This window comes from Rhinatrema bivittatum, chromosome 2 (assembly GCF_901001135.1).
Source record: "Rhinatrema bivittatum chromosome 2, aRhiBiv1.1, whole genome shotgun sequence".
Lineage (NCBI taxonomy): Eukaryota > Metazoa > Chordata > Amphibia > Gymnophiona > Rhinatrematidae > Rhinatrema > Rhinatrema bivittatum.
Window position 1 is genome coordinate 668,716,068 of NC_042616.1, and position 13,009 is coordinate 668,729,076.

General features: G+C 41.5%; 1 protein-coding gene across 5 annotated transcripts in view; it reads left to right on the forward strand.

Moving 5' to 3' along the window:
- TERF1 (telomeric repeat binding factor 1) overlaps positions 1–13,009 on the forward strand; it is a 276,338-nt gene that overhangs the window by 13,288 nt on the left and 250,041 nt on the right. For all 5 annotated transcript variants that reach the window (XM_029591469.1, XM_029591466.1, XM_029591467.1 and 2 more), the window contains exon 2: positions 7,088–7,183. In XM_029591469.1, coding sequence (XP_029447329.1) covers positions 7,088–7,183 — 96 coding nt within the window. The remainder of the gene's footprint in view (positions 1–7,087; positions 7,184–13,009) is intronic.

Genomic DNA, 13,009 nt, shown 5'->3' on the forward strand with positions numbered 1-13,009 from the left:
TGCTGGTATTTAAACATCTCTTAGAACGCACATTGGGTAAGGAGGTGGGTTGGGAGGATAATAGGGATACTTCCGGAAGTTTCTAGAGGGTCGACGCACAAGAGACAGGCGCTGGTCCAGTAGTCTATTTTGATTACTGTAATCAATGTGGATGTTATTCATAACCATAGTTATGAATAATTATGTAAAAATGTGGTCCTGACATTGGCATGTATGTTCACTGTATATAGCTTAATAAAGATATTTTCAAAAAGATTTTTCTTAAAGAAATTGCTTAAGGACCATCATACTAAGCACTCCCAGTCCGAAAACCTTTGCTTTTTATATACTCATCAGTCCAAAGTCCAGATATCTTTTTTGGGTATTTTTTTGCAAATAAAATGAGAAAAAACAAGCACTTACTGTTATGATATTGAGGTGTTTGGATTCTTAGGGGCAACAGTGATAGTGTCTCCTACGGGGAGTCTTTATGCAATGGCCTTATCTTTCCTAAAAGCCCCTTTAACCCCTTGGTCATCTAACGGTCCAAGCACAGGTTTCTTGCTTCATATATATTTTAAAAAGTTTTTATTATGAGTTTTTGCCTCTATGGCCAACTTCATTTCAAATTCTTTTTTCGCCTGTTTTATTAATGTTTTATACTTAACTTGACAATTTACTGCGCCAACATTATGGAATAGTATTCCTTCAGAAATGCGCTTGCTGAGTGATGATAAAAGCTTTAGGAAATTATTAAAAATTTTGTTTAGAGAAACATTTAGGTGACATATTTATGTTGGATTGTTTTAATTTTGTGTTTTATATATTGTACTGTTTGACCTTGATGTGAGTAGGTATGTTTTTTAAATTGTGAATTTTTTAAAATTATATTTGTTTGAGTGTGATGATGTAATCCGCCTCAAACAGTTTTTTGGCAAGACAGCAGAATATGTCAATCTTGAAATAAATACATAAATAGGTTTGAAAAGAAGTTTTCTGGGGAAGGAAACTCAAAATCTTTTTCAGAGACATGAAGTAAAAAGTCACTTAGAGACTCAGTTGGACCATCAGATGGTTAAGGGGTAAAAAGGGCACTTAGGTATGAAAAGGCCATAGCGGAGAATAAGGGGTAGATTTTAAAAAGCCTACGAGCGTAAATGGGGTTACGCGCACCGGGCCTATGACCCTGGGCTTCGAAAAAGGGGCAGGGCCAGAGGCCTCCGGCAGAGCGGCCATTTGCCGCTGTGTTGGAGGATTGTGTGCTGGCAGGCTGCCGTCACGCGCAACTTGCGCCTGCCCGGAGGCAGGTGCAACAGGTAAAATAAAAGTCAGGGGTGGGGGGGGGGTGGGGGTTTAGGATAGGGATAGGGAAGGGAGGTTAGGTTAGAGGGTTAGGAAGTTCCCTCCAAGGCCGCTCCAAAATAAGAGCAGCCTGGGAGGGAACAGGGAGGGCCGCGGGTGTCGGCGCGCGCAAGTTGCATAGTTATGCACCGCCTTGCACACGCCGACCCACGATTTTATAATATGCGTGCACATGTTATAAAAACGGGCTTCCATGTGTGCGCAACCTTTTAAAATCTGTCCCTAAATGAATTATTTGCTTCAGTAAGGAAGATGAAAGTGAGATTACCATGCCAGAAATATTTAATGGTGATGATTCAACAGAACTGAAGCATATCATGGAACCTGGAAGATGTAATAGGGCAAATTGGCAAACTAGAGTAGCAAATCACCTGAACCAGACATCCCAGAGTAATTAATGAACTGAAAACTGCAGATCTGCTATCAGTAATTTGTAAACTACCATTAAAATAGCCTGTGGTATCTAAAGACTGGAGGGTTGCCAGTTTTTAAAAAGGGATCCAGGGGAGATGCAGGAAACTATAGACTGAGAAATTACTACTTGCCTGATAATTTCCTTTTCCTTAGACCAGACAGATGAATTGAGAACCAATGTGTTATGCACCTTTACCAGCAGATGGAGACGGAGCAAAACTGATATCATAGTATATATATTCCAGCTGTGACAGCCTGCCAGTATTCTCTTCAACAGCCAACTGTGGACACAGTAGCAAAAACTTGATTAAACTTGATTAAAAACATAACCATTTCAGTACTCAGTCAACAGGAAATACTGAGCTCAGACAAAGAAAGCATTAACACTAGTCTAGGGACTGGACTAATACTTACCAGTATCCCCTAGAACATGAAGCCACTCATAAGGAACATAACACAATCATTCGGCAGGCAAGGGCAAGAAGCTGAATTCATCTGTCTGGTCTAAGGAAAAAGGAAATTATCAGATAAGTAGTAATTTCATATTTCCTAGCTTCCAGATATGAATTCAGAACCAGTAGGATATACCAAGCTACTCCCAAATAGAGCACGAGGTTGCCCGCAGTCCTGACAAAACTACACGTGCAAAGGCTGCATCCTCCCAGGCCTGCATATCCAGACGATAATACTTGGAAAAGGTTTGTAAGGAAGACCCTGTCGCAGCTTGGCAAATGTTGATGGGAGACAACAATCTAACTTCCGCCCATGACTCCACCTGAGCCTTAGTGGAATGAGCCCTAACATGACTAGGTAACGGCCTTTCAGTATCCACATATGCAGCCGTGACGACCTCCTTAATCCAGCGAGCTAATGTGGCCCTTGAAGTTGGCTTGCCCTGTTTACCTCCACTGTGAAGGACAAACAGGCGATCTGTCTTCCAGAAAGGCTTAGAAAGCTCCAAATAACCTCACAATATATCTCTTGACATCCAAGGGTCACAATAGGCGATATTCCTCTCTCTCCCTATCCAGGGACGGCAGGGAAATGGACTGATTCAAGTGAAAATCTGAAACCACTTTTGGCAAAAAGGAAGGAACAGTATGCAGCTGTATCATCCCTGGAGTCACCCAAAAGACCGGCTCCTGGCAAGTCAAGGCCTGCAGCTCGGATATTCAACGCATAGAACAAATCACCACAAGATACTGTTTTCAAGGTCAGTAACCGCAAGGAAAGGCTATGCATCAGTCGAGAGATCCTGAAGATGCACTTCTGCCCATTCCATAAATTAGTCTTATCTCCTGCGACACATGCTGGTTCGTGGTTCCTCCCTGCTGATTGATGTAAGCCATTGTCGTTGCATTGTCAGACTTTATCCGGACTGCTCGACTCTGCAACATGCCCCTGAACTGCAAGCATGCCAACCAGACCGCCTGGGCTTCCAGCCTGTTGATGTTTTAGAGAGACTTCTTCACTCCAGTGCCCTTGCACTGTCAGTTCCTAACAATCAGCTCCCCAACCCTGGAGGCTCGCATCTGTCATGAGTACTAACCGGTCCTGTGATTTTAGGGAAACTCCCTTTTCTTTGACGATCTGCTTGTAACCACCACCACCACCACCGTAGTTGAAAGCAGACCTCCATCAGCAAGTGGAGCCGAATTGAATAGTCCTGAGACAGTGGGCTCCAAAAAGACAGAAGAGAGCGCTCAAGAAGACACACATGTGCCCTTGCCCTCGGCACCATTTCAGGGTCTCCACCATCAAACCAAGTACCTGCAGATAAGACCACGCTGTCACACATATAGTGTTCATCAACAAACCACCTGCGCCATCAACTTCTGAATATGAGCTTCTGTCAGGAAAACCCCGACTTGCTTCATGTCGAACCAAACACAGAGATACTCAACGACTGAGATGGCTGAAGACTGCTCTTGGCCAGGTTCACCATCCATTCAAACTCCTGCAACAGGGAGATCAACTTATGGGTTATCAGGCGGCTCTCTTCCAGAGACCTGGCCTGAATCAGCCAGTCATCCAAATGCAGGTGTACCTGCATTTGGATGACTGGATGACAGGTGTACCATCTTGTCTCAACTGCCGCTGTCACCACCATAACCTTGGAAAAGGTCTGGGTGCATTGGTCAGACCAAAAGGCAGCACCAGAAACTGATAATGGCATCCCAACCTTCGAATTGCAGAAAACTCTGATGCTCTGATAGGATGGGAATAATGAGTTACGCCTCTGACAGATCCAAGGAGGTCAAATTCCCCTGACTTGCACGGCCATTATCACGGAGCGCAGTGTTTCCATGTGAAAATGATTCACCCGCAAATGGGTCACCCACAATGAAAGGAGCCCTCCTTGGGTACAATGAAATAAATGGAATATCGACCTGCATTTTCTTGAGATGTGGATACTGGGACCACAGCCCTCAGACTGAGGAGCTTTGACAATGTACTCCTCTGCCTGCTTCTTCTGTGGGGTGTAGCAGGGAGACACTATGAACACGTCCCAAGGAACACTGCGAAAACCCCAGTGCAAATCCCTCTCATATCACATCCAGGACCCACTGATCTAATGTGATTTTGACCCACCTCTGATAAGAGAGAGAGGCAACCCCTATCTCCTGTTCCTGGGGTGGGTCGGCAAACCTTCATTGGGAGACTTGGGAGGTTCCTCTACCTAATCCCGCGCCCCACCTGTATTGTCTGGGATGAAAGGACTGAGACCACTCTTCTGTAGGGTCGAAAATGCTTGGATCCCCTGGCATGACCTCTTATGCCAAAGGAGCACGGTGTCTGTTTCATATCTTCCAGCAGTCCAGGAACCGTGGATTCGTTCCTCTTACTGGCCAGTTTCTCCAACTCGCTCCCAAACCAGAACGAGCCTTTAAAGGGCAATTGCGTAAGGTTAGTCTTGGAGGTCACATCGGCTGACCAATTTCTCAGCCTTAACTGACACCTGGCCACTATTCCCGAAGCCACTCCTCTGGCTGAGGTGCGGGCCAAATTGCAGCCCGCAGGTGCCAAAAAAGTGGCTGCTGGCTCCATATCTGCCTTGGAATTCTCTTTCAGCAGGTTGATGAATCTGGAATGAAGTAAACAAGAGCGAGCTACCAGGGAACAACAAGAAGTTATCTGCAAGGTCATTGCCACTGCTTCAAATGCTTGCTTAAGAATGGCCTCAATTCTCAAGTTTTGCAAACAATACAAGTTATTGAACATTGTCCTGCTATGTTTAAAAGCTGCTATTTGATAAATCAGCATGTTTAGTATTTTATATATTTCTAAGGATTGGTAATTTAAAAAAAAAAAAATGTAAAGTTTTTGTTATGAAGTCCGGCCAGGAACCTGTGGCTGGCTCTAATCACCTCTTACTTGCGGCCCAGACGACCTTCTCCCGCTGTGCCGCACGGCAGGAACGCTGTTGCCATTTCCCTCTGGGCCTCGCGCGGCTCCCCCACCTCCGAGCCCTAGGGTTTCCCTAGCACGCGTGTGCCCTTCCCCGAGACTTAAAGGGGCCGCGACATGCTAGGGCTGCCGGGCCTCTTCTGATGATGTCACTCCCTCAGGATTATTTAAGGCAAGCTCTGGCAACCGGCTTCCTCCATAGGTTGTCTGGGCTTTCTGCTATTATCTCAGTCTTTTGAATCTCCTCGTTCGACAGCTATCTGACCGCGGCCTGCCTGTGACCTCGTCTGACACCCGGAACCCGACCTCTGCCTGATTGACCACGTTTGTTCCCCTGCCTGTTCCAGGATCCTTCTATTCCAGTTCTGTTCCTGCCTTGTTCCGGCATCCTGCTTGTTCCTGTGTTCGTCTGTCTGTCTACCCAGGTAGTACCCTTGGACTGTCTTACTGGTACTGACCTCAGCTTGCTCCTGACCTGCCTGCCACCTGCCTCAAGACCTCAGCCTGCCTTTGATTTCGTCTGACCTCCGGTACCTGACCCCTGCTTCGTTGACCATTCCTCGAACTGACTCCTGGACTTTGACCTCTGCCTGCCTGAACACGTTCGTAGATTCTGGCTTGGTTTCTAGCCTTGTTATCACCTGTGCTTTACTGGTCTTCCTTGTTGCATCCAACCTCCAGTCTTGGACCTGACTGCACTCCTCCTCTGTCTGTGGGCACGCTGGACTTTCACTCTCCCAGGAGACTGCAAGGCCCACCTATGTCCAAGCGGCCCGGATCCCTACGGGCTCCTCCCGGGGGGACCTCGGGTCTCCAGTGGTGAAGCTGTCCCCAAGCCTCTGTCTCCTCCAGTGCTCCGCCCCATGGGGGCAGTTGCCTTCTGTTCCCTATCAGGAGGTGTCTCTCCACTGCCCCAGGACAAGGGTCCACCTCCGAGCGCAACATATTTTAAATGTAAAGTTTTTTGTTGAGTTATCTGCTAATGCTTTTGGGAGTCTTCTTTTAAAACAACAAAGAAATCCAATCTTTGAAAATTCATTCGATTTTTCTGTGCTCCACATTTAGGGTTGATGGTATTAGTGTGGTGTCATTTTTCTTTAAAGCATATAAATGTGATGGTGTACATATTCATGATTGATGTAATAAGATGCGAATGAGTCATGCACTACCACAGATGGTAACATACATGTGAACGGTAATGCAGAAATTTTAACTAGTCTCTGAAGTGTAGTTATTCATTTTTTTATTTTTTTTTTTAATATTAAAGTGCACAAAATGCACCAGATTCATTGAGGCACATACTTTTGGGTGCATTAATAGGTAATGAGTTATTTTGCATTCTTTACATGTCATCTCAGCATAGATTTTGTATTAACAGCATTAAGGTGCCATTCTTGCTCACTATCATTAACACAATCATGTAATGCACATTAAGCTTTAGTTTGTTGGTTCCTAAGTGCATGATACCAGGCTTGATGTATGGGCTGCATATCCTTGATAATATGTAAAGGATATACTTTAACTGAGTAAAATTTAAATCTAGAATGTTCAGGTTTTGGTTTCCATATGATACTAATATTGGATTAATATGCAAAACTTTGTTGCATGCTATACTTGAGTATCATGCAAGTTATTGTTTTCCTTTAGATATCTACCTGTCCTTTCTCGTTCCCTTGTACTTTGCTTTCTACTTCTTCTTTCCTGCTGCTCCCCTCTCCCCTTCCCTGTTGTTTGTACTTTCTCTCAGTTATATGTAAACCGATATGATGTACCCACGTATACCGGTATAAAAACGTTATTAAATAAATAAGCAAATGCTGTTGGGATAGAATAAATACAACATTTACATATTATATATTTTACCACATGGTGGCACTGGTGGAACAGTTCTAATTCTGTTTTCTTTCTCTGTTCTTTTTTTCAGCTTTTATTCATGGGTTATCCAGATTAAATCAGCATCAGAGAAAAAAGGTGTATGTATGCCAGTTTTTAGCACGTATTGCTGAAGGCAAAAATCTTGGTAATTTTTATTTTAATTTTTTACTTCATGTTTTTTAGCCATTTTTCTGTTGTGCCCTCCACTTTTGATTAGTTTGCTTTTGAGGAGGATGAAGGGATAGCTTTTTTAAAATTTGTTTTTCTCTGAAAATAAGCAGTTCACTGAATCAAGCAGGTGACCGCACTCAATGCCATCAGGAAATACTTTCAGACCTTTCTAGAAAAGGTGAAAGCCTTTCACTGCTATAGCTCCATTAGTTTGTGTTTGCCTGAGACCCTGCAGAACTCAAGAAGCTGATCATTTTTCTTCAGGCTATGTTGCCCTTGTTAACATTTTTTTGACACTTTGAAGTTCTTTTTTTGTTGATCTGCTGAAGGTCCCACTTTTTTTTTTCTCCAGATCACCAACCCAGCCCTCCAGTCTCTTTGATCTATTTCCCTTCTCAGAATTTTTTCATTTAGATTTTGCCTTGTCAATTTTCCCTCACTATATCCAAGAAGAAGGCCATCTGTCCCAAGTGCAAACTGATGGTTACTACTGACTATTAGATAGTTTTCTATAGATAAAACAAGACCCTGATGCCTCCAGCTGTGGTATCTACATGAGTATGGCACCAAGAGCAGTTTTGGCCTTAAGGATAGGCTTCAAGGTGGTAAGCTGAAATGAGATTTTTGCAGATGGTGTGGAGCTCCACCTACCACTGGTGACTAGACTGCACTGAAGAGAGGCCCTAAACCTTTGGCTGCTCAGTTTAAGGATACGATTAGGAGTGGTGAGATCTCAAGCCCACCACTACTCACCCCTCTGGATTCAAGCAAAGACCTGAGCTCTGAGGGTTTGAGCAAGGAACAAGAAAAGTTGCTATTGACTGGAAACTTTAAAATATCAATGCAAGAGCAGAATGTGCAGGAATATCTGTCACAGGTGAGGACTCCACCTGAAGACCTTTCTTTCTCTGACTTAGAGTATGGCTAGGGCTATCCTTCTTCAGTTATAGGTTAAGGGTAAGCCCAAGGCACCTCTATTTGGCCGCCTCAAGTTTCTGGATGCCCCTAAGGAGTTTGATAGTGCCTTCCCACTATTTCTACTAGGACATATGGAAGAGCATGTGAGAGATCCCCACCTGCTGCTTTAAGGGCAAGATCCTAATCTATCTTTTGTTGTCCACAAAAACTGCTTGAATACCTCTCTACATATTTAAGTCTGGCTATTGGTGCATATCACCATTACTTGGAAGAAAACCCCATTGTTGTATTATCTCTAGCTATCCAATTTATGCATGCCTTGTTCAGCATAGTTTAATATATGGACTGGAGCAGACTAAAACCTATAAAGCAGATGTTCCCAAACTTGTCCTGGAGGATCCCCCCCCCAGCCAGTCAGGTTTTCAGGATATCCACAATGAATATGCAAGAGATGAAGTTTGCATGCACTACCTCCACAGCATGCAAATTTTATCTTATGCATTTTTATTGTGGATATCCTGAAAACCTGACTGACCGGGGGTCCCCCAGAACAGGTTTGGGAATCTCTGCTATGAAAGTCTTCTCAGCATTTTGTTTGTATGGACTTTTAATAGGCTACTGAGTGGCGTGACAAAGCACACCATTTGTAATTGGATAGTAAATTGCATCTCCTTCTGTTTTGCTTGGGCAGATATGACTTTAAAGGAGTATATCAGTGCCCATAATACTTGGTGCTGTGCTGAACTCAGCCTTCCATCATTGAGGAGATTTGCAATGCTCTGATGTGCATTTGCATTCCTTAACTGTCTGGGCATGGCCTTCCATTTATATAATAGGTTGGACTGTCTATTCTCCATTCTAGTGTCCATTTTTTTATGACTTCAAAATGTCATTTTGGGGAGAAAAAATAGAAAAAGCAGTTTTCCCCAACAGTAATGTTTCCCACGTTAGCGGTTCTTGTACCTATTTTATTTTTTTTTTGTTTTTATTGAAAACAGCCCCTTAGGAAATTCCGTGATTGTGATTTTGTGATTTTATTGATTTAAGAGAAAGCAAAGTTTTTTTCTTACCTGTGGTACGTGATCTTGGAATTACAGTAGTTTTCCATTTGCACAAATCCAATATTCAAAGCTTTTATATAGAATTGAAGGGAGCTCCTCGTCTCTGGTAGCGCAGGAACTACTTGTACATTAGCAGCTTTGCTGTGAGCATGGTCACATGACTCATGTGAGACTGTTGTGCTATCTTCAGTGTTCATCTGTTATGGCAAGAATCTGTTTTCCTTAATTCTTCCTCTCCCTCCCCAGGTGGCATGCCTAGATACAGCATTTATATGAGCCCTTGCTAGCTTGACAATTGGAGGGGAATTTTTTCCAAGATTCAACCTTAATGCCAACTTATTTATCAGCAGTGGCTGCTACAGTAGTGGCAGCCATCTTCTGCGATCATCTCTGTCATGAGCACACAAGCTCCTATGCACACTTTGTCCCTACTGGTCTCCATGGGGCTAGTCTCCATTTTTATTCTTTGTTTTCCTTTTAAATGCCCATACTATGGGGTAAAAACAAGGATCCCCCCATGAAATCAGATATTTTTTGTTGATAAGCAGACTGAATTATCCATTACATGTTGGGTTACGTCATCCAGCAACACCAAACTGACTCATTTTTCCAAGCTAAAAGCTTTGAGCTCTTCTGAGCATGTGTGGGAGTTCCCATGCAGGCATTGCCTTGTGAGCCTCCTAAAAGCATTTTTGGTCTGAGCACAGCACACACATGAACTCTTTCCTATATTTTTCCTGTAAAAATCCTTTAACTTTTTTCAATTAGATATTTTTTCTTCTTAAGTTGCCTCACTTCCTCTGCAGTCCCAACAACTGCACATTGAAGTGTGCTACCACAAAAAAAAAATACCATTGAAGTGTGGCCTTCTCTTCTACCATGTCTAGACAGAAGAAGAAGAAATCAACTAGGGTGAGCAGTTTCAAAAGTTAAATCTCTGGAAATATTTATATCCCTTATCGATGGGCACGAACTATGTTACCATTGCCTTGGTCTAGAATACAAACAGAAGAACTGCTGTGCTTGTGGATGGATTTTCCTGTGCTCGCAGAGGTCCAAGGCCCTTCACATTTATTTATTTATTTAGGCATTTTATATACCATTGTTCCATTACAATAATGACATTCATAGGTGTAAATCAGCAAATAATGACGGGAAAGATAGGAAGAATTCATAAACAGGTATTAACATCTATCAATTGAATTGTTCAAATACCTATTAATTAAAGGTCAATGACATAAGATGTGAAGTATAAAAATAAAGTAAAATACATTTCACATATTCTATATGCTGTACTGAGATTCTTACAATCTCTCGTTAATTTGTTTCTCATGCTTCAATTAGTATCTCTTGTCCTTCTTGTTGTAGATCTCTGCATTCTGATGTTTTAAGTTAGGTTGTATGCATTTTTGAATAGCCATGTTTTTAGTACACACTTAAATCTCTATCTGGTATCAAGTGTAGCATTTCAGGTAAAGAATTCCAAAGTTTTGGGCTTGCTATGGAAAACACACGATCTCTTACATGTGTCAGATGTGTGCTCCGTATTGTTGGCGCAGTCAGAAGTCCTTTATTTTGGGATCTTAGTGTTCTCTGCGGTGTGTATGGTTATAATGTCATACCTATACTTCTGGTGTTACTAGAATGAATGATTTTGAATATTAGCGTTAATTCTTCAAAATAGATTCGGGATTATACTGGCAGCCAGTGTAGTGAAATCAATGAGTGTGTAATGTGATCTAATTTCTTGGATCCTAACAAAAGCCTTACTGAAGTATTTTGTAGTATTTGTAATGGTTTTAAGAGGCATGCAGGAAGACCGAGGAATAAGGAGTTACAGTAGTCTAGGTTTGAGGAAATTAGAGTTTGCAAAACAGTTCTGAAGTCTTCAAAAGTTAATAAAGGTTTCAACCGATGTTATATATACAGTTTTGCGTAACTTGAATTAATTAGTTTGTTGATATACTTTTTCATAGTAAGGTTCTCATCCAGCTTGATACCTAAATCCCGTACTTGATTTGAGGGAGTAATTTGGAAATTACCTAGGTTTGGAACCAGTGGTTTAGCTATCAAAAAGTTCCTACTTAACCAGATGTTTTCAGTCTTTTTAGAATTTAATGTTTGAGTTGCGATAGTTCCTGCTGTATTGCTTTCATATATTTTGAAAGTGTTGATACTGTATTTTCTACTGATTTGGAGAATGGAATGTAAAACTGTATGTCATCAGCAAACAAGAAGAATGTAATTCCTAAATCCACCACTAGTTTGCAGGGATCATATAATATTGAATAGTGTTGCTGTGAGTGTTGACACTTGAAGGGACACCTGTATCGATATGGAAAGTATCAGATATGTGATTGCCCAATTTGACTTGGAATGTTCTATTAGATAAAAAGGAAGAGAACTATTTGAGAACACTGCCTTCAATTCCAGTGTTGTTCAACTGCTGGCACAATAGGATATGGTCCACAATGTCAAAGGCTGCTGTTAAGTTGATTAGAACGAGAAGATATGATTCATCAGCATCAAATCCTCGTAACATAGAGTCTGTTAAAGAGAGGAGTAATTTCTCAGTTGAATGATGTTTCCTAAATCCAACTTGATGTGGTAAGAGAATATCTTGGTCTTCCAAATGATTTACAAGTTGGGATAATATTGCTTTTTCAAGTATTTTAGATAGAAAAGACAAATTGGATATTGATGGAAAGTTGTCCCAATCATCATTTCTTCCAGTTTTATTTTTAGGAATCTGCTTTATCACAGCTTGTTTTAACCCATGTGATACAATTCCTTCTGAGAGAGAATAATTAATTAAGGTTGTGGTTGTTGGAGTGATAACACAGTGTACTTGTTTCAAGGAATTGGCTGGGATTGGGTCATGTGGATGAGTAGCAGGCTTAATTTTAGCAATGATTTGACTGATTTCAAGATTAGTTACTCTGTCAAATGTGGACCACTTAATCAGGCCATGTGAATCATATGGGTGCTTTTGTGAGAGAACAGGTAAGGAATTGATTTTTTAACCCATTGATTTTATCTAAAAAGGATGTTACATATTCATTGCAAGCGGCCTTTGAGAAGTTATAGTTTCTTGAGATGGAGGATGACTGGTCCTTAATTAAATGTTTAACAACATCAAAGAGCAGATTAGAGTCACTGGGTAATATTTAATTCTATTTAGCATAGTAATCTTTTTTTGCTTTATTGGTTAATGCGCAGTATTTTTTAGAAATTTGTATTTTCTTAGGGATTCAGATGAGGGGCGTTTGCCATTGTTTTTCTACTTTTCTAAGTTCTGTTTACTGTGTCTTAAATCATCATTGTACCAAGGCTTCTAATGTTTAGAGGTATTCCTTTCTTTGTTGGTAACCTTAGCCTTGTTCAGACAAAAACGTTCAGCTATTTTATTGACCATCTGATCCCAGGAATCAAATGTTGAGGGGGCATTGGTTTGATGTAGTTCAAGGAGTCTCTTTTCTATTGCTTCTGCAAGTACCTCCGAGTCTGACTTTTTCCTGAAGGTAAAAGTACAATTATTATCTATAATTTTATGAGCTGGGTTGACAAAATTATTTCTGCCTTTATTAATTGGTGATTAGAACAGGGTAAAATGGTGTGCCAAGTGTTGATTAGATAGTTTCCAGTATTGGCAAATAATAGGTCTAGAATATGTCCCACTTTGAGTAGCTTTAGAAACAAATTGGGACCATCCTAAGGCTTCCATTCTCTAGAAACATTTCACAGGCTGCGGATTTTGATGCTTTATCTACATGGGGGTTAAAGTCTCCTAGAATTAAGGTAGATTCTGGTGAAGGGAACAC